This window comes from Ruditapes philippinarum, unplaced genomic scaffold, assembly GCF_026571515.1.
Source record: "Ruditapes philippinarum isolate M1 unplaced genomic scaffold, ASM2657151v2 ctg1360_1_1_1_1, whole genome shotgun sequence".
Classification (NCBI taxonomy): Eukaryota; Metazoa; Mollusca; class Bivalvia; order Venerida; family Veneridae; genus Ruditapes; species Ruditapes philippinarum.
In genome coordinates this window covers 210,957-238,182 of record NW_026860762.1, presented here as the reverse complement: position 1 = coordinate 238,182, position 27,226 = coordinate 210,957, and the positions used below count along the sequence as shown (strand labels likewise).

The following is a 27,226-nucleotide window of genomic DNA, read 5'->3' as shown; positions in this document are numbered from 1 at the left end:
TAGTCGGAATCTGTACGGAGGCTTACACTTTAACAACAACAACAACAACAACAACATCGGCATTTTTTTAACATTGTTAGGTAAGGTAACGTTTTCTTTTGAGGAAAGCAATTTAAACGACCAGCCTTAACAACCAATTCAAATTCGCATTGACTTGATGAATTGGTGTTATATAGATCTATTTTTGTTTAGATTTGTATTAATACTTCGTGTTAAAGCATCGAATAACTTTAACTAACTTTAACTTAGTTAATCTTTTAGCAAATTAAGTAACAGTAGCCATTAAGTCCTGTATCTTTCTTAAAATAAATAAGGATCTGTTCAACAAGCGTTTGTCTTAATTTGTTTGTCTTCAAAACATGTGATCTAAATCATGTTAAGTGTATTGATCATTTCAAGCTAAAAAAAAGTGTGATCTACCAGCTCACTTTGTTAATCTGAACAATGCTTTAGACGGTATAAATAGGGTGAGTATGTTAACAAAAACTGAATACACTGCTACGATATATGTTATATGTGGAAGTGACATGTTAGCAACAATTGAATATACTGCGACTGAATATACTGCTTTAGACGGTGCTAGAGGATTGAAATAATTAAGTTTACATAGATTAAATATACTGCTTTAGACGGTGACAGAGGATTGAAATAATTAAGTTAACATATACTGAATATACTGCTTTAGACGGTGCTAGGGGATTGAAATAATTAAGTTAACATAGATTGAATATACTGCTTTAGACGGTGCTAGAGGATTGAAATAATTAAGTTAACATATATTGAATATACTGCTTTAGACGGTGCTAGAGGATTGAAATAATTATGTTAACATAGATTGAATATACTGCTTTAGACGGTGCTAGAGGATTGAAATAGTTAAGTTAACATAGATTGAATATACTGATTTAGGTGGTGCTAGAGGATTGAAATAATTAAGTTTACATAGATTGAATATACTGCTTTGTACGGTGCTTGAGGATTGAAATAATTAAGTTAACATAGATTGAATATACTGCTTTATACGGTGCTAGAGGATTGGAAAAATTAAGTTTACATAGATTGAATATACTGATTTAGACGGTGCTAGAGGATTGAAATAATTAAGTTAACATAGACTGAATATACTGATTTAGACGGTGCTAGAGGATTGAAATAATTAAGTTAACATAGATTGAATATACTGATTTAGACGGTGCTAGAGGATTGAAATAATTAAGTTAACATAGATTGAATATACTGATTTAGACGGAGCTAGAGGATTGAAATAATTAAGTTAACATAGACTGAATATACTGATTTAGACGGTGCTAGAGGATTGAAATAATTAAGTTAACATTGATTGAATATACTGATTTAGACGGAGCTAGAGGATTGAAATAATTAAGTTAACATAGACTGAATATACTGATTTAGACGGTGCTAGAGGATTGAAATAATTAAGTTAACATTGATTGAATATACTGATTTAGACGGTGCTAGAGGATTGAAATAATTAAGTTAACATAGATTGAATATACTGATTTAGGTGGTGTTATGTGTGCGAGAGCCTTCATTCAAATTTATTCAATTAAAATTAGATGATAAAAAATGATATAAGCCTGCTTTTATTTTCTCATACTAAAGAAACGGCACAATTTTGCCTATGATAATAGTTTGCAGAGTCTCTTCCAGATGTTTCTTTGACCTTTTTTACTAAAGAAAGTGTAGGAAAATATTTAGTGTTGTGAAATCTTTCTATAATTTAGTAGTGTTCGTTTACAGTACGCATCAGACTGGTCCCCTGCGCACTTCTTGGATGGGAACTAAATGGGACAGGGAACCAGATTACTGTACGCATGCGCTGTCAAATTGAAGAGAATGGCGGAAAATAGCCCCGGATAATATTTTCTCAAAATTTGAAGAAATTGCGGTAAGTATCTTGAAAAGTTTGTAACTAATAGGTAAATTATTTTTTACTTGAATGAAATGTTAACATAACAAGTCAAAAACAATTAACTCGCTAAGGTAAATTACCAATGTTTTAATATGAAAAAGGCAAAGCCTCAAACATGTCAAAGCTAGTCCAATATATTAGACGTTACAGGCTTCTTATAGTTTATGTCGGTCAAGCCTGACGTCTAATAGTTATTGCTCAAAAACGCATAGCATCATAAAAAAATCAAAAAATGTATATTGTCTTGTCTTTTAAGCTTTATTCAAAAGCTTATCTTCTTTTCTTTCAATTTCATGCTCAATCATACACAAAAACTCTCAAACAATGTACTTATCAATTTAAAATAAAATATAAACATCAATCTATTTTTGTCTATCAGCCATACTGGTTAAGCAAGGTGCTTTACAGACTGATTCAAAATTTTTGAACGGAAAAATATATTCGAACACACTGACGGTGCATGGGCAATTATTTCGTTAAAAAAATATTCCGTTAGATTGTTCTGACTCAGTTAAACGCTTGCATTTGAATTAGCCAATCAGATTTCGCGCACTTTATGGCCGCCATTTGTTTATCGGCTGTAAAAAGAATTGAAATACATGAGAGGATTTAATCATGATTTTTCGGATGTGACAGTTTAATTATTTTGACAAAAGGTATTTATTTTTTAGTTTTGTTCAAATAGGTCAAAACTTATGTAAATACACGCTGTCTTCATTGTTTTTCGTTCCGCCCGATTTTCTGGCGGAACATGCTATGGGTTTTTGAGCAATTTCGATATGACGTTGCTTTGCCCAGAAGCAAAAATATCTCAAAGCGACGTCATATTTATAGGACTAATGTCAAAGCGAGCTCGATGTACTCACAGGGACCCAGCACAGTGTTGGGATAGTGTAAAAAAGTAATTTTAAAAAAATATATATATTGTATATATAATATATAGACAAGGGGTGGAACTCGCAAAATCGGCCGAATGCCCCTAGTCCAGTATAAGTCAAAATTTCAAAGTCCTTCTTGCGTAAATTATATAAAGCTATATATCAAATTGCAGCTAAATGACATCACTAGACGTTGACAATTACATTACTGTCCCCACTTAAACCGTTTTTGAACAACAAACCGATATTTCGGATGAAACATCGTATTTTTGCTAGGTCGGACAAAACTGTGCAACCCGTCAACACTCGATTTTCTACGTGTAAAAACGCAATTCCAGACCATGTCAATATATCAACCCACAATAAATCGATAAAACAAAACAAAATAAACAACTTACTGCTGGAAATTTGTTCCAAAACCAATCAGTTATAGAAAACATTCATTTCTTTTTTTTTCTCTTCCGTCAAAATATTTTTTGAAGCCATGATACATACTCGGCAACGGTTGTAAGACATCGTTTGATTGGACGATTCTGTGACCCAGCAATGCTTTGTATTTCAATCAACCAATGAAATAATCCGTTTTAAATTGGTCACGTGATAGCCAATGGATGCTGATTACAACTTTCATTTTCACATTCAGGAATTAATTGTTTACAGACGCTATAAAACATTTTAAAAATCAATTTCCGGCGGTAAGTTGTTTCTTTTGTTTTGTATTATCGATTTATTGCGGGTTGATATAATGTAATGGTTTGGAATTGCGTTTTTACACGTAGAAAATCGAGTGGGGACAGGTTGCACAGTTGTGTCCGACCTAGCAAAAATACGATGTGTCATCCGAAATATCGGTTTGTTGTTCAAAAACGGTTTAAGTTGGGACAGTAATGTAATTGTCAACGTCTAGTGATGTCATTTAGCTGTAATTTGATATATAGCTTTATATAATTTACGCAAGAAGGACTTATACTGGACTAGGGGCGTTCGGCCGATTTGGCGAGTTCCACCCCTTGTCTATATATTATATATAAAGTATAATTTTTTTTCTAGAATTACTTTTTTACACTATCCCAACACTGTGCCGGGTCCCTTTGGATGTACTTTTAACATGAAATAATATGAAATAATCGCTCATTTTTATTTCAAATGCAGTGACGAGTGCGTGTGACGTTACACGTACTCTGTTAAATATGGCTCCGCCCCTGTCGTTAAATGAATAACGAGTTTTGAAAACGTTGATAAAATTTTGTTTATTCTATTTCACTCTAGATCTATAATTTTTCAAGCGAAATAAAGATTGTTAAAAGTGAAATAAATGTAAAACTTAAAACGTTTGCGACATTAAAATAGCGTACTTGATTTGTTTGTTTTGCACGTGCTGTTTTGGTGCTACATTGTGACGTCATGTAAACAATACTTTAAACGTCTGTACAGCGTTAATGACTGAATAAAAGATATTGGTGTTCGGATTCATTTTCTTAGTTAGACCATTTTCTTTCATTCTAGATAGTTTTCACAACAAAATTCAACAAATAATTGTTTTAATTTATCAGATTTTTCAAACAAAATGGCGCCTTCAATTTTCATTTCCGTTCGATATTTTATCGGCAGCTTCCGTTATTCTGGTTCCCTGTCCAATTATGGTTCCCATAGACGTGCGCGGGTGACCAGTCTACACATCCGTTTTCAGTCAGATTTACTCAGTATTTATCGTTATCTTTAAATTCGAAAGGTTGCGATGTGTCCAATTCGGTAACTCGGACGAAAGTTTTCAAAACCATCACTTAGCAGGTACTCGCGTTACCGTAAAGCTCGCTTTGCGAGCAGGCCCTTCGGGCCAGCTCGTCGAGCTCGCTATCAATTGAAAACGAAAGTTGGATTTTGGGGAAATTTATTTCCGCGTCTACATCTATCGTATAAGTACCTAATCTCACACCCAACCTATTCTCAAACCTTTCATATATCTGCTGTTATTTTTTTACTAGAAATGACTATGATGTCCTGAACTTGTGTGCATAAAAGCTTTGTTTCTGACAGACATGTCTGCTGATGTCAAATGAAAACAGTGCATAGGGACAAATATTTATATAACATATTTTATTACTTAGCGTAATTTTATACAAATTGCTATTACCTTTGTAAGTCCAATAAATACACCATTAACTATTTATGAAAATGAATATTATAGACAAAATATCTTAAAGCAGGTAACTGCATCGTGTAGGGTACTTCATTGTCATGTGATAGTCATATAACAATCACTTCGTTGGCTAAACTAAACAGTAGAATTTTAGAGATACTTGAAGGGGTTTGAGATTAGGTTCTTTATTTTAAGAGGCCATGTTAGTTTTAAAACAGAGGGTTGTGCTTTTCCAAGATGGAAATAGAGCTTTTTTAATAGTTGAATTTCAGTCAAATTTTACAGAAATGTTACATAAAGATTAAAGTGTACATATGTAAAGAATTTTTATAAAGATATATTTTTATTCACATTATAAGACCTCTTGAATGCTTAGAGGTTTGAGAACTGGTTAGTCCACGATACATCTACATTGTACGTCGGCGCAATCACACTTGATTATGACGCGACGGGTGGTGCTAGGTCAAGAAAAAGAAATATACAAGAAATGATAGAAAGTAAGAAGAGGTTGGATAGTACAAAGATAGAGATATAGACAAAAAGTATGGCCAGCTATATTTCGCCTCTTCAACCCAAACCTCTCCGGTTACGGTGGCCGCTGCCGGCACAGCCTTGGATATCACTAGTGGGTACTTGTAGCTGGGCCCCTAAGGCGACTTAGAATGTGAGGGCTGATAGCCCCTGCTTGAAGGATACCAAGTCAGGGAGGCAGGTAAGCTGTTCCATATCGTGGCTGTACGAGGGAAGAAGGAGTTTTTGTAGTACGATGTAGATGTTGATGGTAGATGGAACTTCTTTGAGTGGTCACTTCTAGTGCAGCTTGGGGCAGGGGTGAGATAATCGCTGACTGGTATGTCCACAAGGTCATTGGTGATCTTGAACATCATGGTCAGCTGGGCTTTGGTCCGTCGTGACTCTAATGTCTCCCACTCCAAGTGTTGGATCATTGAGGATACGCTGCTTGTGTTGTGGTAACGATTCGTCACATATCTTGCAGCTCTCCTCTGGACCATCTCGAGCTTGCGTGTAAGGTCCTTGGTATAAGGGTTCCAGATGGTGGAGCAATATTCAAGGCCTGGTCGCACGAGTGACATGTAGGCTGCGCTCTTGACCTGTTCATTGCTGATGCGCAGGTTGCGTCGAAGGAAGCCGAGTGTGCTGTTGCCCTTCTTTACGATCTTGTCAACATGTTGATTCCAGGAGAGGTTTCCAGACATATGGACTCCGAGGTACTTGGTTATCGAGTCTATCTCGAGTGTGTGGCCCTTCAAGAAGTACGGGTATATGATGGGGTTCCTCTTCCTGTGGACCCTGATTATACTGCATTTCTCTGGGTGAAAACTCATGCCCCAGCGTTTCTCCCACAATGCCAACTTCTTCAGGTCATCCTGCAAAACGTGGCAGTCCTCTTCAGTGTTGATTTCCCGGTATACCACACAGTCGTCAGCAAAGAGTCTGGCTTTGGACGTGACATGAAGTGGCAGGTCATTGATGAAGACCAGGAAGATTATGGGTCCGAGCACACTTCCCTGGGGGACTCCGCTGATAACGGGTGCTGGGTCGGACGTTGCTCCATCAACAACTACGCGCTGAGTGCTAATAATCTTCAATATCAACACACATTAATTAGACTTTTATTAAGCTCTTCCTTAAATGAATTCATAATATTGATTAATAATTGCAACAGCTAGTCCTATTGTATGGGGTATGATTATTAAGGTGATTCCGCTTTGTCAGCCATGTATAGAATATATACGAGGACTTTACCGGCTGGTATCAGCGCATGGGGCGACAACAAGGGTCAATCATAGGAAATTAATCGAGACGGAACGTCGAGATAAATTTCCATGATTGACCCTTTTGTCGCCCCATGCGCTGATACCAGCCGGTAAAGTCCGCTGCGTACATACCGGAACGTCGAGATAAATTTCCATGATTGACCCTTTTGTCGCCCCATGCGCTGATACCAGCTGGTAAAGTCCGCTGCGTACATACCGGAAGGTTCTGCAGTGTATACATTCAGATTCAGACCAGCCCGTGAAGTCCGAGTATTTATTCTGTAACACTAACTGTTTTATCGCATGACCATCACGACTTTTTTCTTGGAGATTTACGCTCTCTCGTAATATTTGCTTTATTTTAACCCATTACTTCATATACACGCCTTTTAACGCCTTTTTCACCCCCCCCCTTTTTGTTGTCTCAAATGGTGAAAAAATGCCTTATTTAGGCCCCCAACACTTGTTTTTGTTTGAGAAATGTTGTTAAAAAAAGTGACCACTTTTTCGGCGCGCCCCCCAACCAAAAGATACATCAGGGGGTTGCCAGAAGGGGGATGTGCCCCCTTCTGTTTGGGGGGTTTGAAGGGGGGCGGAGTCCCCCTCATCGCCAAGAAAATTTTGGACTTGTGAGAGGCTATAAATGACCTCAGATTGATCATAAGGTAACGTGTAACCAACGCTGAAAAGCATTTGACTCTATCTCAATCCATTGAGAAGTTGCAGCACTTTGAAATCAATTATGATGGAAAAAATCAACGCAAAATAGTGATTTTTGGCAATTTTGAGATGTCCCCTCGTTGCCATGGTAACAGAAAATTTAAGCCTGAGCATGTTGTTGCAAGGGCAATGGTCCAGTCAACATTTGTGCCAAGTTTGATTAGTGTTGAAGCAGTTTTTATAGTATTATAGCAATTTGAACTTGTAACGGGAGACTTTTCAATGAAAACAGCCATTTTTCACAAAATGCTCATGAAGCAATGGGTTAATAAAAAAAAATAAAAAAATCTACAAAACAACATTTTTTCTTCAAATTTATATGACAGGCCATGTTTAAACATGGAAAAACGCGATTTAGGGTAATTTCAAGTATTTTCATCATTTTCTGTTAACCCATTACTTCATATACACGCCTTTTAACGCCTTTTTCACCCCCCCCCCCTTTTTGTTGTCTGAAATGGTGAAAAAATGCCTTATTTAGGCCCCCAACACTTGTTTTTGTTTGAGAAATGTTTTTAAAAAAAAGTGACCACTTTTTCGGCGCGGCCCCCCCAACCAAAAGATACATCAGGGGGTTGCCAGAAGGGGGATGTGCCCCCTTCTGTTTGGGGGGTTTGAAGGGGGGCGGAGTCCCCCTCATCGCCAAGAAAATTTTGGACTTGTGAGAGGCTATAAATGACCTCAGATTGATCATAAGGTAACGTGTAACCAACGCTGAAAAGCATTTGACTCTATCTCAATCCATTGAGAAGTTGCAGCACTTTGAAATCAATTATGATGGAAAAAATCAACGCAAAATAGTGATTTTTGGCAATTTTGAGATGTCCCCTCGTTGCCATGGTAACAGAAAATTTAAGCCTGAGCATGTTGTTGCAAGGGCAATGGTCCAGTCAACATTTGTGCCAAGTTTGATTAGTGTTGAAGCAGTTTTTATAGTATTATAGCAATTTGAACTTGTAACGGGAGACTTTTCAATGAAAACAGCCATTTTTCACAAAATGCTCATGAAGCAATGGGTTAATAAAAAAAATAATAAAATCTACAAAACAACATTTTTTTTTCAAATTTATATGACAGGCCATGTTTAAACATGGAAAAACGCGATTTAGGGTAATTTCAAGTATTTTCATCATTTTCTGTTAACCCATTACTTCATATACACGCCTTTTAACGCCTTTTTCACCCCCCCTTTTTTGTTGTCTCAAATGGTGAAAAAATGCCTTATTTAGGCCCCCAACACTTGTTTTTTGTTTGAGAAATGTTGTTAAAAAAAAGTGACCACTTTTTCGGCGCGGCCCCCCAACCAAAAGATACATCAGGGGGTTGCCAGAAGGGGGATGTGCCCCCTTCTGTTTGGGGGGTTTGAAGGGGGGCGGAGTCCCCCTCATCGCCAAGAAAATTTTGGACTTGTGAGAGGCTATAAATGACCTCAGATTGATCATAAGGTAACGTGTAACCAACGCTGAAAAGCATTTGACTCTATCTCAATCCATTGAGAAGTTGCAGCACTTTGAAATCAATTATGATGGAAAAAATCAACGCAAAATAGTGATTTTTGGCAATTTTGAGATGTCCCCTCGTTGCCATGGTAACAGAAAATTTAAGCCTGAGCATGTTGTTGCAAGGGCAATGGTCCAGTCAACATTTGTGCCAAGTTTGATTAGTGTTGAAGCAGTTTTTATAGTATTATAGCAATTTGAACTTGTAACGGGAGACTTTTCAATGAAAACAGCCATTTTTCACAAAATGCTCATGAAGCAATGGGTTAATAAAAAAAATAAAAAAATCTACAAAACAACATTTTTTCTTCAAATTTATATGACAGGCCATGTTTAAACATGGAAAAACGCGATTTAGGGTAATTTCAAGTATTTTCATCATTTTCTGTTAACCCATTACTTCATATACACGCCTTTTAACGCCTTTTTCCCCCCCCCCCTTTTTGTTGTCTCAAATGGTGAAAAAATGCCTTATTTAGGCCCCCAACACTTGTTTTTGTTTGAGAAATGTTGTTAAAAAAAGTGACCACTTTTTCGGCGCGGCCCCCCCAACCAAAAGATACATCAGGGGGTTGCCAGAAGGGGGATGTGCCCCCTTCTGTTTGGGGGGTTTGAAGGGGGGCGGAGTCCCCCTCATCGCCAAGAAAATTTTGGACTTGTGAGAGGCTATAAATGACCTCAGATTGATCATAAGGTAACGTGTAACCAACGCTGAAAAGCATTTGACTCTATCTCAATCCATTGAGAAGTTGCAGCACTTTGAATCAATTATGATGGAAAAAAATCAACGCAAAATAGTGATTTTTGGCAATTTTGAGATGTCCCCTCGTTGCCATGGTAACAGAAAATTTAAGCCTGAGCATGTTGTTGCAAGGGCAATGGTCCAGTCAACATTTGTGCCAAGTTTGATTAGTGTTGAAGCAGTTTTTATAGTATTATAGCAATTTGAACTTGCAACGGGAGACTTTTCAATGAAAACAGCCATTTTTCACAAAATGCTCATGAAGCAATGGGTTAATAAAAAAAATAAAAAAATCTACAAAACAACATTTTTTCTTCAAATTTATATGACAGGCCATGTTTAAACATGGAAAAACGCGATTTAGGGTAATTTCAAGTATTTTCATCATTTTCTGTTAACCCATTACTTCATATACACGCCTTTTAACGCCTTTTTCACCCCCCCCCCCCTTTTTTGTCTCAAATGGTGAAAAAATGCCTTATTTAGGCCCCCAACACTTGTTTTTGTTTGAGAAATGTTGTTAAAAAAAGTGACCACTTTTTCGGCGCGGCCCCCCAACCAAAAGATACATCAGGGGGTTGCCAGAAGGGGGATATGCCCCCTTCTGTTTGGGGGGTTTGAAGGGGGGCGGAGTCCCCCTCATCGCCAAGAAAATTTTGGACTTGTGAGAGGCTATAAATGACCTCAGATTGATCATAAGGTAACGTGTAACCAACGCTGAAAAGCATTTGACTCTATCTCAATCCATTGAGAAGTTGCAGCACTTTGAAATCAATTATGATGGAAAAAATCAACGCAAAATAGTGATTTTTGGCAATTTTGAGATGTCCCCTCGTTGCCATGGTAACAGAAAATTTAAGCCTGAGCATGTTGTTGCAAGGGCAATGGTCCAGTCAACATTTGTGCCAAGTTTGATTAGTGTTGAAGCAGTTTTTATAGTATTATAGCAATTTGAACTTGTAACGGGAGACTTTTCAATGAAAACAGCCATTTTTCACAAAATGCTCATGAAGCAATGGGTTAACATATAAACTACTTCCATAAGAGGGCTTGGATGATATACAATACACAAATTGGCATATACATAGTAATATTATCCGCACTGTAGGTGATATATTTGGATGATATACAATACACAAATTGGCATATACATAGTGATATCACCCGCACTGTAGGTGATATATTTGGATGATATCACAATACACAAATTGGCATATACATAGTAATATTACCAGCACTGTAGGTGATAAATTTGGATGATATACAATACACAAATTGGCATAAATACATAGTAATATTACCCGCACTGTAGGTGATATATTTGGATGATATACAAATTACAATACACAAATTGGCATATACATAGTGATATTACCCGCACTGTAGGTGATATATTTGGATGATATACAATACACAAATTGGCATAAACATAGTGATATTACCCGCACTGTAGGTGATATATTTGGATGATATACAATACACAAATTGGCATATACATAGTGATATTACCCGCACTGTAGGTGATATATTTGGATGATATACAATACACAAATTGGCATATACATAGTGATATTACCCCCACTGTAGGTGATATATTTGGATGATATACAATACACAAATTGGCATATACATAGTGATATTACTCGCACTGTAGGTGATATATTTGGATGATACACAATACACAAATTGGCATATACATAGTGATATTACCCGCACTGTAGGTGATATATTTGGATGATACACAATACACAAATTGGCATATACATAGTGATATCACCCACACTGTAGGTGATATATTTGGATGATACACAATACACAAATTGGCATATACATAAGTAATATCACCTGCACTGTAGGTGATATATTTGGATGATACACAATACACAAATTGGCATATACATAGTGATATCACCCGCACTGTAGGTGATATATTTGGATGATATACAATACACAAATTGGCATATACATAAGTAATATCACCTGCACTGTAGGTGATATATTTGGATGATACACAATACACAAATTGGCATATACATAGTGATATCACCCGCACTGTAGGTGATATATTTGGATGATATACAATACACAAATTGGCATATATACATAGTGATATCACCCGCACTGTAGGTGATATATTTGGATGATATACAATACACAAATTGGCATATACATAGTTATATTACCCGCACTGTAGGTGATATATTTGGATGATATACAATACACAAATTGGCATATACATAGTGATATTACCCGCACTGTAGGTGATATATTTGGATGATATACAATACACAAATTGGCATATACATAGTGATATTACCCCCACTGTAGGTGATATATTTGGATGATATACAATACACAAATTGGCATATACATAGTTATATTACCCGCACTGTAGGTGATATATTTGGATGATATACAATACACAAATTGGCATATACATAGTGATATTACCCGCACTGTAGGTGATATATTTGGATGATATACAATACACAAATTGGCATATACATAGTGATATCACCCGCACTGTAGGTGATATATTTGGATGATATACAATACACAAATTGGCATATACATAGTGATATTACCCGCACTGTAGGTGATATATTTTGGATGATATACAATACACAAATTGGCATATACATAGTGATATCACCCGCACTGTAGGTGATATATTTGGATGATATACAATACACAAATTGGCATATACATAGTGATATTACCCGCACTGTAGGTGATATATTTGGATGATATACAATACACAAATTGGCATATACATAGTGATATCACCCGCACTGTAGGTGATATATTTGGATGATATACAATACACAAATTGGCATATACATAGTGATATTACCAGCACTGTAGGTGATATATTTGGATGATATACAATACACAAATTGGCATATACATAGTGATATTACCCGCACTGTAGGTGATATATTTGGATGATATACAATACACAAATTGGCATATACATAGTGATATTACCCGCACTGTAGGTGATATATTTGGATGATATACAATACACAAATTGGCATATACATAGTGATATCAACCCCACTGTAGGTGATATATTTGGATGATATACAATACACAAATTGGCATATACATAGTGATATTACCCGCACTGTAGGTGATATATTTGGATGATATACAATACACAAATTGGCATATACATAGTGATATCACCCCACTGTAGGTGATATATTTGGATGATATACAATACACAAATTGGCATATACATAGTGATATCACCCCACTGTAGGTGATATATTTGGATGATATACAATACACAAATTGGCATATACATAGTGATATCACCCGCACTGTAGGTGATATATTTGGATGATATACAATACACAAATTGGCATATACATAGTGATATCACCAGCACTGTAGGTGATATATTGGGATGATATACAATACACAAATTGGTATATACATAGTGATATTACCCGCACTGTAGGTGATATATTCGGATGATATACAATACACAAATTGGCATATACATAGTGATATTACCAGCACTGTAGGTGATATATTTGGATGATATACAATACACAAATTGGCATATACATAGTGATATTACCCGCACTGTAGGTGATATATTTGGATGATATACAATACACAAATTGGCATATACATAGTGATATTACCCGCACTGTAGGTGATATATTTGGATGATATACAATACACAAATTGGCATATACATAGTGATATTACCCGCACTGTAGGTGATATATTTGGATGATATACAATACACAAATTGGCATATACATAGTAATATTACCCGCACTGTAGGTGATATATTTGGATGATATACAATACACAAATTGGCATATACATAGTAATATTACCCGCACTGTAGGTGATATATTTGGATGATATACAATACACAAATTGGCATATACATAGTGATATTACCCGCACTGTAGGTGATATATTTGGATGATATTGCACTCTGGGACATGAAGAGGCAGTTTCTTAAAATTTGCTACCGTGTCTAAATGTGTTTATGTGTTTGTTACTTTTGAAAAACACACTAACAAATGACTTAAAATTTAATGCTGACCATATAATTATTATTACTTTTTTATGTTTGTGCAATTAAAAATAAAATAAATTAAGTTTAAAGTATTGTATCTTTTCCAGGTTTCGAGCCCCATAAATTGAATTGAGATTATAAATGAAATTACATGTATATGTGATCAATTACGTTACATAAAAAATATTACATAAAAAATATGTTACAAGTTACACAAATTCTATATGCATTTTTTGTGCCCCCACGTTAGTGGCGGGCATTTAGATTTACCCTTGTCCGTCCGTCCGTCCGTCCGTCCGTCCGTCCGTCCGTTCACTTTTGTGTCGCACGTAACTGAAAAAGTATTTGACCTAGAGTCATGAAACTTTACAGGAATGTTGATCAGCATGTGTAGTTGTGCACCTGGGTATTTTCGTCTGGATATTTTTAGTATTTTCAGAGTTATTGCCCTTGATTTAGTAAAATTTTGCAATTTTCAACTTGTGTCGCATGTAACATAAAAAGTATTTGACCTAGTGTCATGAAACTTTACAGGAATGTTGATAAGCATGTGTAGTTGTGCACCTGGGTATTTTCGTCTGGATATTTTTAGTATTTTCAGAGTTATTGCCCTTGACTTAGTAAAATTTTGCAATTTTCAACTTGTGTCGCATGTAACTCAAAAAGTATTTGACCTAGAGTCATGAAACTTTACAGGAATGTTGATCAGCATGTGCAGTTGTGCACCTGTGCAGTTGTGCACCTGGGTATTTTCGTCTGGATATTTTTAGTATTTTCAGAGTTATTGCCCTTGACTTAGTAAAATTTTGCAATTTTCAACTTGTGTCGCATGCAACTAAAAAAGTATTTGACCTAGAGTCATGAAACTTAACAGGAATGTTGATCAGCATGTGTAGTTGTGCACCTGGGTATTTTTGTGTGGATATTTTTAGTATTTTTGGAGTTATTGCCCTTGACTTAGTAAAATTTTGCAATTTTCAACATGTGTCGCACGTAACTCAAAAAGTATTTGACCTACAGTCATGTAACTTTACAGGAATATTGATCAGCATGTGCAGTTGTGCACCAGGTATTTTCTTCGTGATTTATTTAGTATTTTTAGAGTAATTGCCCTTCACTTAGAAATTTTTTGCAATTTTCAACTTGTGACGCAAGTTACTCAAAAAAGGATTTTACATAGTCATTAAACCTTATGGGCAGCTTGCTCAGCATATTTAGATTTGCACCTTGGGTTTCGCTTGTGGATTTATCCAGTATTTGTAGAGTTATTTCCCTTGACTTAGTAAAAAGATTGACAGAACAGTGGCGCGGTGGGGGCACCCGTGTCCTATGGACACATTTCTAGTTTCATCTGGAAATTATTTCATACATGTATTTTATTTTTGTATATTAATATATCAACCTTTGTCCTCAGGTAATTCTTAAACAGTGATAACATGGCATCTTCCTACGACAATTCCTCTGAGGAACAAACAGAACTACGCAGACTTCATCATAAACTTATCTCTGAAATTAACGATGATTTAGATGAAAACAGCAAAGAGTATAAAAATTTGATTTTTCATTTTGGAACTTATGTGCCTCGAGGATTAATTGCCAATAAATCGAGTCTAGATATATTTGAAACTTTATGCACCAGAAACATCATTACACCAGGAGAAAATTATGAAAAATTGAAACAGATATGTCGAGACAGTGGAAATGATATTTATGTAGATACAATAGAAAAATATGAAAAGGAAATGGAAAAAGTTCGATCTCAACATAGATATACAGGTATGTACGAATAGAAATTCAAGTTTATCTGAAAGAAAAAAAAAACTTTTTATTTGATGTACATGTATACATGTACATATTATAATGTAATTGCATACTACGTCACCCTTTTGAACCAGTTACTAAATGATTACAAAAAACAGTCAAAGATATGAATGATATTTTAAAGATTACTACTAGGGTATATATTTTTGATCTATAATTTTGTTCAAGAGAGGATCTTCTAAATTACTAGTACTTGTATTCATTAACTGAAGTATTACTTTAGAACGGTTTATCATAATGTTTTTATTCAGTTTGGAATTTAATACATGGAGATATCAATTTTGAGTGCATTTTTAAAGAATTATGCATGGTTAGCATTCAAATGCGCAGGAGCATAATCACAAAGACCGATACTCCGGAGTGATTTATTACAAAGCATTTGAACAATAATCCATGCATTATGATATTATAATATAAAACAAATAACATATATTTCCATTCTAATACATTAAAGGAATTTATAAGAATATGCAAAAATTATATTGAGGGTAATGATATTGTCACTGACGTCATTTAGATCATTGACGTCATATATGACATCACATAACCTATTTTTGTGTATATGTATTGTGTTTTAATACCTATGTTACTATATATAGTAACAAAATCTAGGGTATTTCAGGGCCATTATGGCAAGATCTAGGTCATTATGCAATTTTGCCGCCTTGCTACTCAGCATTATTTTTCCATAATGGGCGAGTGAATGAGCGCACGTGCAGAATGACGTCATCAACTTTCAAGATGACTGCTGACGTTGAATGAACTGTAGTCACTTGTACACATTTTTTTAAAAAGTTTAAATGACAAAATTAATCACAATCAGCAAGCTTATCATTGAAGATTTATAAACTCAAGAAAATAGACCTCAGAAATTCCAAATATGATTTTAGATTGACTGTACGAAAAAGTCCGAGCCTAGACAGTCTCAGAAACCATTTTTGATGGCACAAAACTTCATAAAAAACTAGCACTAGATCTAAATGTAATTCTCACAAAAAAATGTGAAGAGTAGGGTTCTGTATTATTGATAGAAATAACAATCAGCATGCCCATTCACGCACTACAGTGCGTAATTCACGCACAAAATTCTAGATGCACACATAAAAATTGTAAGCAGGGGGTACATGCACGCAAAGTAAAATCGTCAGAAGTGTTTGGGGTAGCCTATGCCATCTACCAATGGTATGAACAGTCTAAACCCTGCCACAATTGCATGTCTGCTTTCAAAGTCATCTCAGTCTGATTCGGAAATATTTTAGTCATGTTTTGACGTCACATGTACTGTCTTAAGAAAAAAAGAACGAAAAAGTTTTGGATACGAAACGATATTTACAACTGCCAAAAAGTATTTCGAGTTCTCCAATGATCAGCAAAAAGTTAGTCACTTGATTTTTTAACAACTACCTTCAATTGTGAGCTTTATGCATGTCATATGAAATGAAAATATAAATAATAGAGATTTTGTAATAAATGTACATAATTTCGGATATACAAAATTTTGGTTATGGGTAATAATCATATGGACTAAACAAAATACCAGTAATTGTAATGGCTGTTATATTACTACCTTAAGTGATGAGTTTGTGCCTGTGTTAGTGGGTAGTAATACTAAGTGAAACAGCTGTTCATTAATATCATGTTGACTAAAATGTTCTTACAAACATAAACATGTTTAAACTTATGTGTTTACCCAGATTTTGAAATGTACCCCCAATTTTCAATGACAGGGGGTACATGTACCCCTACATTTAAAATTGAGTGGGCATACAATATAACAACATTTTCTTATATTTATTTTGTGTTGTCTTGTTTTCTAAGTTAATCGGAGTGTCAATTTGTACAGTATGATAGACATTTGTTCACATTGACATAGAAAAGGTGACAACCAAGATTAGCGGCAATGTCTAAACGCTGTATTTCGGACATAGGTATTAAAGTCGTTAATACTTGGTTGCTGCTCGCCATTATGCGATAATGGCCCTCGAGTACATAATGTCCTTTGGGCCTGCGGCCCTCAGGCCATTATGCACATCTTCGGGCCATTATCGCATAATGGCAAGTAGCAACCAAGTATTAACGTCTAAATAATATACTTGATTGTCCTATCTGTTTGAAAGGAAAATAGTACGAAGCGTGTTTAAGAATAATATTTTTTTTTTCTGTAGTTGGCTTTTAATTTGTTATAAATCGACATCATATTATAACAGAACATTCTTTAAGATAAGACATTTATAAAAATTTAACTCAAACTTACCTTGGCTCTTTAATGACCTTGATGGTCAATTAATAAAAGGATCATCTGCATATTTAAAAAAAACATAAACAGGACCTTCTAAAGGATTGAACTGATCAAGATCTTGAGCTTTAAATGACCTTGACCGTCCAAGTCAAATTATTGAATTTTGGTTTAAATTATCATAATTTTGTTATTTGAGTTATTTAGGGTTTGATTCAAACTTGGACAAAACAAGACTTGCTACCAATTAAACGTAAGGAATGATTTAGATGTGACCTAGATCTTAAATCTTGTAATTCCGTTATTGATAAATGAACATCATATTAGGTCACAATGTCATAAAAGCCAGGACCTGAATGTATATCAAACTCAAATTGACCTTGACGCATGTATGACCCTGACCTTGATGATCAAAGTATTTTATTTTTACTGATGATTTGTATAATTCATTGTACTTGTAACTTGGTTTTTAATCAATGGATTATTTTCATACTTAGACAGAACAATCTTTAGGATTTGAATCACACATTGAATAAACAACACTTGTGACCAAACAGACATGTATAATAATTAAGATATGTCGTTGACGTTTAAATGACATTGACCATTAAATGATTGAATTTTGATTACATTTGTATATATAACTTTGTCATTTACAGTTCAGCTCGCGTGTAATGTACAAATTTTTGTGCTTCCTCCGCAATCGACGTTAAAGCGCACTCTTTAATCCCCCTCGTTTTTCTGAGAGTAATCGCGGAGAAACACCCATGACCATGCACAATCGCAGAGTTTTAGAGAGGGTAAAGGTATTATCGTGGAGATTCTCCAAGAAAATCACGATTTAAAAGTTGATATTATATTTAAAAATTATCCTTTTTCATTAAAGTACATGTAATTTTCCCTTTTATTAAAAAGAAACTACAGTCTTATATATTTGTGTTTTGAAATTTGTAGGTCCACAGGAAGCTGAGAAAAAACATACAGAATCAAAAAGAAAATTTACTGCTCCTGAGACAGAACAAAAAGAGGTAGAATGTGTTTCTTTTGCTTTTTTCTGGTTAATATACTGGTACATGTATAACTGTTTGTTTCTGGTTAATATACTGGTACATGTATAACTGTTTGTTTCTGGTTGATATACCGGTATATATAATTATAACAAACAACCATGGTTTAAAAATAACTAATATTTGTATGGTAAACCAGTATTATTAAATTGCTAAGGCACACAATTTGGTTAGCAAGCTTTGTAATTTCATGATGCTCTTTTTAGCTCACCTGTCACAAAGTGACAGGATGAGCTTTTGTGATCGCTTTTCGTCCGGCGTCTGTCCAGCTTCCGTAAACTTTAACTTTAAATGACATCTCCTCATAAACCAATAAGCCAATTTCATCCAAACTTCACAGGAATGTTCCTTTTGTGGTCACCTTTGAAAATTGTTCAAAGAATTTAATTCCATGCAGAACTCTGGTTCCCATGGCAACCAAAAGAAAACACTTTAATTTATAATATCTTTTTCTAAAACATCCAAAGAGCTAGAGCTTAGATATTTGGCAAGAAACATCTTCTTGTGAGTGTCTACCAAGTTTGTTCAAATAAAAGCCTTGAGGTCAAAATTAGCCCCGCCCCAGGGCGTCATTGATTTTCCCTAGATGCATATAGTAAAAACTTAAAAATCTTCTTTTAAAGAACCCAAAGAGCTAGACCTAAGATATTTAGCATGAAACATCTTCTAATGGGTGTCACCAAGTAAGTTCAAATAAAAGCCCTGGGGTCAAAATTGGCCCCGCCCAAGGGGACATTGATTTTCCTTATATGTGTATAGCAAAAACTTAAAAATCTTCTTTGAAAAAACCCGAATAGCTAGAGTTTAGATATTAAGCATGAAATATTTTCTAGATAGTGTCTACAAAGATTGTTAAAATAAAAGCCCTGGGGTCAAAACTGGCCCTGTCCCAGGTGTATCATTGTTTTTAACTATATGTGTAAAGAAAAAACTTGAAAAAATCTTCTTTTAAAAAACCCAACAAGCTAGACCTTAGATGTTTAGCATGAAACATCTTCTAATGGGTATCTAGCAAGTTTTTTTCAAAGAAAAGCCCTGGGGTTTAAACTGGCCCCGCTCCGGGGGGCCTATATACAGGTGAGCGACTTCAGGGCCATCATGGCCCTCTTGTCATTAGTTACACAGTAGAAATATGGTGATAAATGCTGCAAAATTCATCATTAATCGCATAGAACATGTTATATTAATATCCAACTCACTTGGATTTTGACATCTGTCCAACACTTTCGGTTAAGTTTTTCAAATCACCATGTGGATATTGACAGAATTGCCCTTTTTTGAAATATATAATTTTTCGTACCACCTCACTTATTTCCTATACCTTTTGAGAATTTTCTTTGAAATGATGTGCCCTGATAAAGAACTATGATCCAGACCTGGGGATGATTACATTGATCAGTAATTAATTAATTACAATTACTTTCACATTTTATTGTGATTGATTATTATTGATTACTCAGACTTGCCTCTGTAATCAATTAAATTACAATTACTTTACGACTTTGACTTTGAATAGAGTAATTGATAAATAATTGATTACATTCAATTTAAAGTAGAATCCCTACTTTAGACCACCCCTGAATTAAGACCACCCTCTTATTAAGACTATTTTTACAAGGTTCTTTATGTCAATGGTTTCATGATCCAGAAAAAAGAAGAACCGCTTTTCCACTTGAAAGACTACCTGATTCAGTTCAAATTCTTTGCTTTATTCTTAATTTGACCCAACTATTGAGACCACTTATATTAAAGGCAACACTTATCTAGATCTTAAATTTGTTGTTGTGATCTGATGACACTTAATTTCACAAGGTGTGAAACACTGTTATTATTGGATCATTGTATTTAATAAGGTGAGAAGGTAAATTTTAGAGTGGTTTAATGTTGCTTTCAGCAATTTTATTTTGTGAAGAATTAATTTTTATTTGATAGGTGATTTATATATATATATTTTTATTAGAGTCTCATCCATACATAACAACATAAAATAATTCAATTACATAAATTTAAAAAAATAAAAGTTATCTATGTACGGCCATTCTAATCAGAATTACATTTTATTATTTATTTATTATGTACATCATATCATAATTGATATTGAAATCTGACCAAAGAGAAATTTATGTTAAATTTCTTCAGAAATATGTTTCCCTCTTATCAGATATCAAAGAATACTTTTCTAGTGTCTTTTATATTGTATTTGTAGCCTAAGATACATACCATCTTTTTCTCATACAAAATGACTAAAACAGACCACTGTCATAAAGTATGTAAGCAATGATAAGACTATTCACAATTAAGACCACCCCACAATTAAGACCACTTTGGTCCAGCCCAGATGATGGTCTTAATCAAGGGCTTTTAATGTATAAATGTAAAACAAAAGTTAAACTGTATAATGTGAAATAAAGGCATCATTTGAATTAAAATAGTTTCCTGTTAAATCTAAAAGTAATCAATGTCAATCAAATTTTTATAGCTGTAATTGATTAATTACAATTAAATTAATCAATTTTGGGCAAGGTAATCAATTACATGATTATAACAGTGTAAACATGAAATCAATGATTACAATTAATGGTTACCCCAGGTTTGCTATTATCCCAACTACCAGGTAAGTTGACATAACTCTGTCTTGGATTTTGACAAAAAAATGTCACTTTTTCGACATTTGGATATATTTTGTACTACCATCCCCAATTTCAGGCAAGTATTTATAATAGTCTTATTAACTCATCAGAGTAAAACTTGCCGATAGCTACTAAGCAAATGTGATGGCCAAACATTCCATATGTTCTTTAAACAACATCTGATCTATTTTGACAAAAAAGTAGTTATCATTGGTCTTTTACTAGAGTCCTTAAAATGATTCAGGTTAGTTGCATGAGTAGCCTAAGATAAGCACAAGTTTCACATAATGGTATTATTCAAATACTACTATATGTACCTTCTAGATATATAAAAACTATTACAAGTCTTTAACATTTATTCTTAAATGAGACGTTTTAATGATAAACAATGATAATATGAAAATATAAAATAGATACGTTGATAAGAAGTAGTCTTGAAGAATAAAGTTCCCGTGAGCTAAAACCTTTCAGATGAGCCATGTTAAAATCTCACAAGAAACTGACATGCCCTGACTTGTAGATTTACAGTTTTGTAGCCAACCCCACTCCTTGTAGGTATCTATTTAAGTAATAGAAATCATGCCCCTTAGAAATGAATGACCAAACATAAAGGTACATAATAGAGGTAATAAGTATAGCATTATGTAGACAGAAACATTGGCTGAGATATGAAAATCATAATAATGGGTCAAATAGAGCCATGCCCCTTGGAAATGAATGACCAAACATAAAGGTACATGGCTTAAGTATAGCATTATGCAGACAGAAACATTGGCTGAGATATGAAAATCATAATAATGGGTCAAATAGAGCTATGCCCCTTGGAAATGAATGACCAAACATAAAGGTACATGGCTTAAGTGTAGCATTATGTAGACAGAAACATTGGCTGAGATATGAAAATCATAATAATGGGTCAAATAGAGCCATGCCCCTTGGAAATGAATGACCAAACATAAAGGTACATGGTTTAAGTGTAGCATTATGTAGACAGAAACATTGGCTGAGATATGAAAATCATAATAATGGGTCAAATAGAGCCATGCCCCTTGGAAATGAATGACCAAACATAAAGGTACATAATAGAGGTAATAAGTATAGCATTATGTAGACAGAAACATTGGCTGAGATATGAAAATCATAATAATGGGTCAAATAGAGCTATGCCCCTTGGAAATGAATGACCAAACATAAAGGTACATAATAGAGGTAATAAGTATAGCATTATGTAGACAGAAACATTGGCTGAGATATGAAAATCATAATAATGGGTCAAATAGAGCCATGCCCCTTGGAAATGAATGACCAAACATAAAGGTACATAATAGAGGTAATAAGTATAGCATTATGTAGACAGAAACATTGGCCGAGATATGAAAATCATAATAATGGGTCAAATAGAGCTATGCTTCAGTTGCATGATTTAATTTATAACTTTGACTTAAATAGGAATGTGACTTGATTGAGGACCTATAAATCATGCCTCTATAATGTTAAACTTTCTTGTTTTTAACTCAACTGAGCATAGAGCACTCAGAGTTGAATGTTTGTGACAGCATTTTGTATTGTGGCCGTTTTCACCACCTTTTTTTTTAAGGAAGATTTTGACCAAACTTTACAGATATTATTCTTGGGGTAGGGGCGTCCGTGGCCGAGTGGTTAAGGTCGTTGACTTCAAACCACTTACCCCTTACCGCTGTGGGTTCGAATCCCGACAGGGACTTTGGATTCTTTCATGTGAGGAAGCTATCCAGCTAGCTTACGGAACGTCGGTGGGTCTACTTAGGTGCCCATTCGTGACTGAAACAATGCACGGAAGGGCACCTGAGGTCTTCCTCCACCACCAAAGCTGGAACGTCGCGATATGACCTATACTGTGTCGATGTGACGTAAAACCCAAAATAAAATAAAAATTATTCTTGGGATATTTTTTAATATGACCGAATGACCTTAATTTTGACTTTTCTAGCAATTGATCCAGGGTGAGTGATCAAAAAGCCTAGTTTCCTAGATTATTCATTGTATTTTGGCTAATAAAGCTAATACAGTTTTCATAACTTTCATGTTTCAAATGTAGCAGCTAAAAAACTTGACTGCAAATAAGAAATCTATAATAAAAAGGGGTGTATCAATCGCCTTTTGTCCGGCATCAGTCTGTAAACTTTTACATTTCATCATAAACTGCTACGCCAAATTTTTTATTGTCCCTCAATTCCAATATCTTGATGAACGTTTCAATACTCATTTGTAAAATTTTGCATGATTACACCAAAAATGTTGAAATGAATAATTATTTGCATTGCAATGAATTTTCATTGAAGGAAATTTCATTTAGATGTTTTTGAGATATATTGGGATGTACCAACATTACTGTTAACAATAGACATTTTTGAAAATTACTAAATAAAACACAATTATTTGTATTATTATTTATGTTGTAGGAGATAAAAAGACTCAAGGTAGAAGATTCTCCTCAACAAAAGCAATTACAATATGAAAATGCTAAATCAGGTATGTGACAAATGTATATAGAATATGAAAAAGCTAATAAAGCAGGTATGTTATATAGAATATGAAAAAGGCTAAATCATGTATGTGATTTAAATATGAAAAGGCTAAATCAGGTATGTGATTTAAATATGAAAAGGCTAAATCAGGTATGTTATATAGAATATGAAAAGACCAAATCAGGTATGTTATATAGAATATGAAAGGCTAAATCAGGTATGTTATATAGAATATGAAAAGGGTTATATCCGGTATGTTATATAGAATATGTAAAGGCTAAATCAGGTATGTGATTTAAATATGAAAAGGCTCAATCAGATATTTTGTATATAATAAGAAAAGGCTAAATCAGGCATGTAGTATAATCTATGAAAAGGCTAAATCATGTATGGTATATATAATATGTAAAGGCTAAATCAGGTATGTGATTAAAATATGAAAAGGCTAAATCAGATATTTTTGTATAGAATAAGAAAATGCTAAATCAGGCATGTAATATAATCTATGAATAGGCTAAATCAGGTATGTTATATAGAATATGAAAAGGCGAGATCAGGTATGTTACATAGAATATGAAAAGGCCAAATCAGGTATGATACATAGAATGTGAAAGGGTAAATCAGGTATGATACATAGAATGTGAAAAGGCCAAATCAGGTATGATACATGGAATGTGAAAAGGCCAAATCAGGTATGATACATGGAATGTGAAAAGGCCAAATCAGGTATGATACATGGAATGTGAAAGGCCAAATCAGGTATGATACATGGAATGTGAAAAGGCCAAATCAGGTATGATACATGGAATGTGAAAAGGCCAAATCAGGTATGATACATGGAATGTGAAAAGGCCAAATCAGGTATGATACATAGAATGTGAAAAGGCCAAATCAGGTATGATACATGGAATGTGAAAAGGCCAAATCAGGTATGATACATGGAATGTGAAAGGCTAAATCAGGTATGATACATGGAATGTGAAAGGCTAAATCAGGTATGATACATGGAATGTGAAAAGGCCAAATCAGGTATGATACATGGAATGTGAAAAGGCCAAATCAGGTATGATACATGGAATGTGAAAGGCTAAATCAGGTATGATACATGGAATGTGAAAAGGCCAAATCAGGTATGATACATAGAATGTGAAAAGGCCAAATCAGGTATGATACATGGAATGTGAAAAGGCCAAATCAGGTATGATACATGGAATGTGAAAAGGCCAAATCAGGTATGATACATGGAATGTGAAAGGCCAAATCAGGTATGATACATGGAATGTGAAAAGGCCAAATCAGGTATGATACATGGAATGTGAAAAGGCCAAATCAGGTATGATACATGGAATGTAAAAGGCTAAATCAGGTATGATACATGGAATGTGAAAAGGCCAAATCAGGTATGATACATGGAATGTGAAAAGGCCAAATCAGGTATGATACATAGAATGTGAAAGGCTAAATCAGGTATGATACATGGAATGTGAAAAGGCCAAATCAGGTATGATACATGGAATGTGAAAAGGCCAAATCAGGTATGATACATAGAATGTGAAAAGGCCAAATCAGGTATGATACATGGAATGTGAAAAGGCCAAATCAGGTATGATACATGGAATGTGAAAAGGCCAAATCAGGTATGATACATGGAATGTGAAAAGGCCAAATCAGGTATGATACATGGAATGTGAAAAGGCCAAATCAGGTATGATACATAGAATGTGAAAAGGCCAAATCAGGTATGATACATGGAATGTGAAAAGGCCAAATCAGGTATGATACATAGAATGTGAAAAGGCCAAGTCAGGTATGATACATGGAATGTGAAAAGGCCAAATCAGGTATGATACATGGAATGTGAAAGGCTAAATCAGGTATGATACATAGAATGTGAAAGGCTAAATCAGGTATGATACATGGAATGTGAAAAGGCCAAATCAGGTATGATACATGGAATGTGAAAAGGCCAAATCAGGTATGATACATGGAATGTGAAAGGCTTAATCAGGTATGATACATGGAATGTGAAAAGGCCAAATCAGGTATGATACATAGAATGTGAAAAGGCCAAATCAGGTATGATACATGGAATGTGAAAAGGCCAAATCAGGTATGATACATGGAATGTGAAAAGGCCAAATCAGGTATGATACATGGAATGTGAAAGGCCAAATCAGGTATGATACATGGAATGTGAAAAGGCCAAATCAGGTATGATACATGGAATGTGAAAAGGCCAAATCAGGTATGATACATGGAATGTAAAAGGCTAAATCAGGTATGATACATGGAATGTGAAAAGGCCAAATCAGGTATGATACATGGAATGTGAAAAGGCCAAATCAGGTATGATACATACATGGAATGTGAAAAGGCCAAATCAGGTATGATACATGGAATGTGAAAAGGCTAAATCAGGTATGATACATGGAATGTGAAAAGGCCAAATCAGGTATGATACATGGAATGTGAAAAGGCCAAATCAGGTATGATACATGGAATGTGAAAAGGCCAAATCAGGTATGATACATGGAATGTGAAAAGGCCAAATCAGGTATGATACATGGAATGTGAAAGGCCAAATCAGGTATGATACATGGAATGTGAAAAGGCCAAATCAGGTATGATACATGGAATGTGAAAAGGCTAAATCCAGTATGATACATAGAATGTGAAAGGCTAAATCAGGTATATTGTATAGAATAAGAAAATGCTAAATCAGGCATGTAATATAATCTATGAATAGGCTAAATCAGGTATGTTGTATAGAATATGAAAAGGCTTAATCTTGTGAATGTTGTCATTAACTAGCTTCAGTCTGTTCAATATTTGCTGATTTACTGATTTGTGTTACATTTCAATGAGGCCCTCAGTGATGTGTTCTACTTCTTTTATATATTTCTGTGAGAATCTGTCCAGGCCTATACTTATTTTCTGTATCATTTACTCATTGATTTGTTCTTAACAATTTGATGTCATATAATCATTTAAATTACAGAATGGCGGGAAAAGCTGATAGAACAGTATCAAAAAACCCTCCTGCAAGTTCCTACAACACCTTTACAACCCAAAAGTGAAAAATGTAGCTTTAATGAGATTTATATTAGGCCCAAAGTAACGAGGGAAATAAAAGTAGAAAAGGGGGAGACAAAGGAGGTGAAGGTTAAAACAATGTCTGAAATCTTCACAAAGAACGGAGTCCCCCAAAAATCTGTATATGTAATAGGAGA

The 27,226-nt window shown here is 34.7% G+C and overlaps 1 protein-coding gene across 3 annotated transcripts in view; it reads left to right on the top strand.

Moving 5' to 3' along the window:
• Positions 1–1,780: 1,780 nt before the first annotated feature.
• Positions 1,781–27,226, top strand: part of LOC132713318 (uncharacterized) — a 190,645-nt gene continuing 165,199 nt past the window's right edge. For 2 of the 3 annotated variants that reach the window (XM_060695852.1, XM_060695853.1), the window contains exons 1-2: positions 1,823–1,909; positions 15,150–15,511. In XM_060695852.1, coding sequence (XP_060551835.1) covers positions 15,172–15,511 — 340 coding nt within the window. In that variant the 5' untranslated portion in view covers positions 1,823–1,909; positions 15,150–15,171. Of the gene's footprint in view, positions 1,910–15,149; positions 15,512–27,226 lie in introns of all 3 variants that reach the window. The other variant, XM_060695861.1, reaches the window with a different exon arrangement.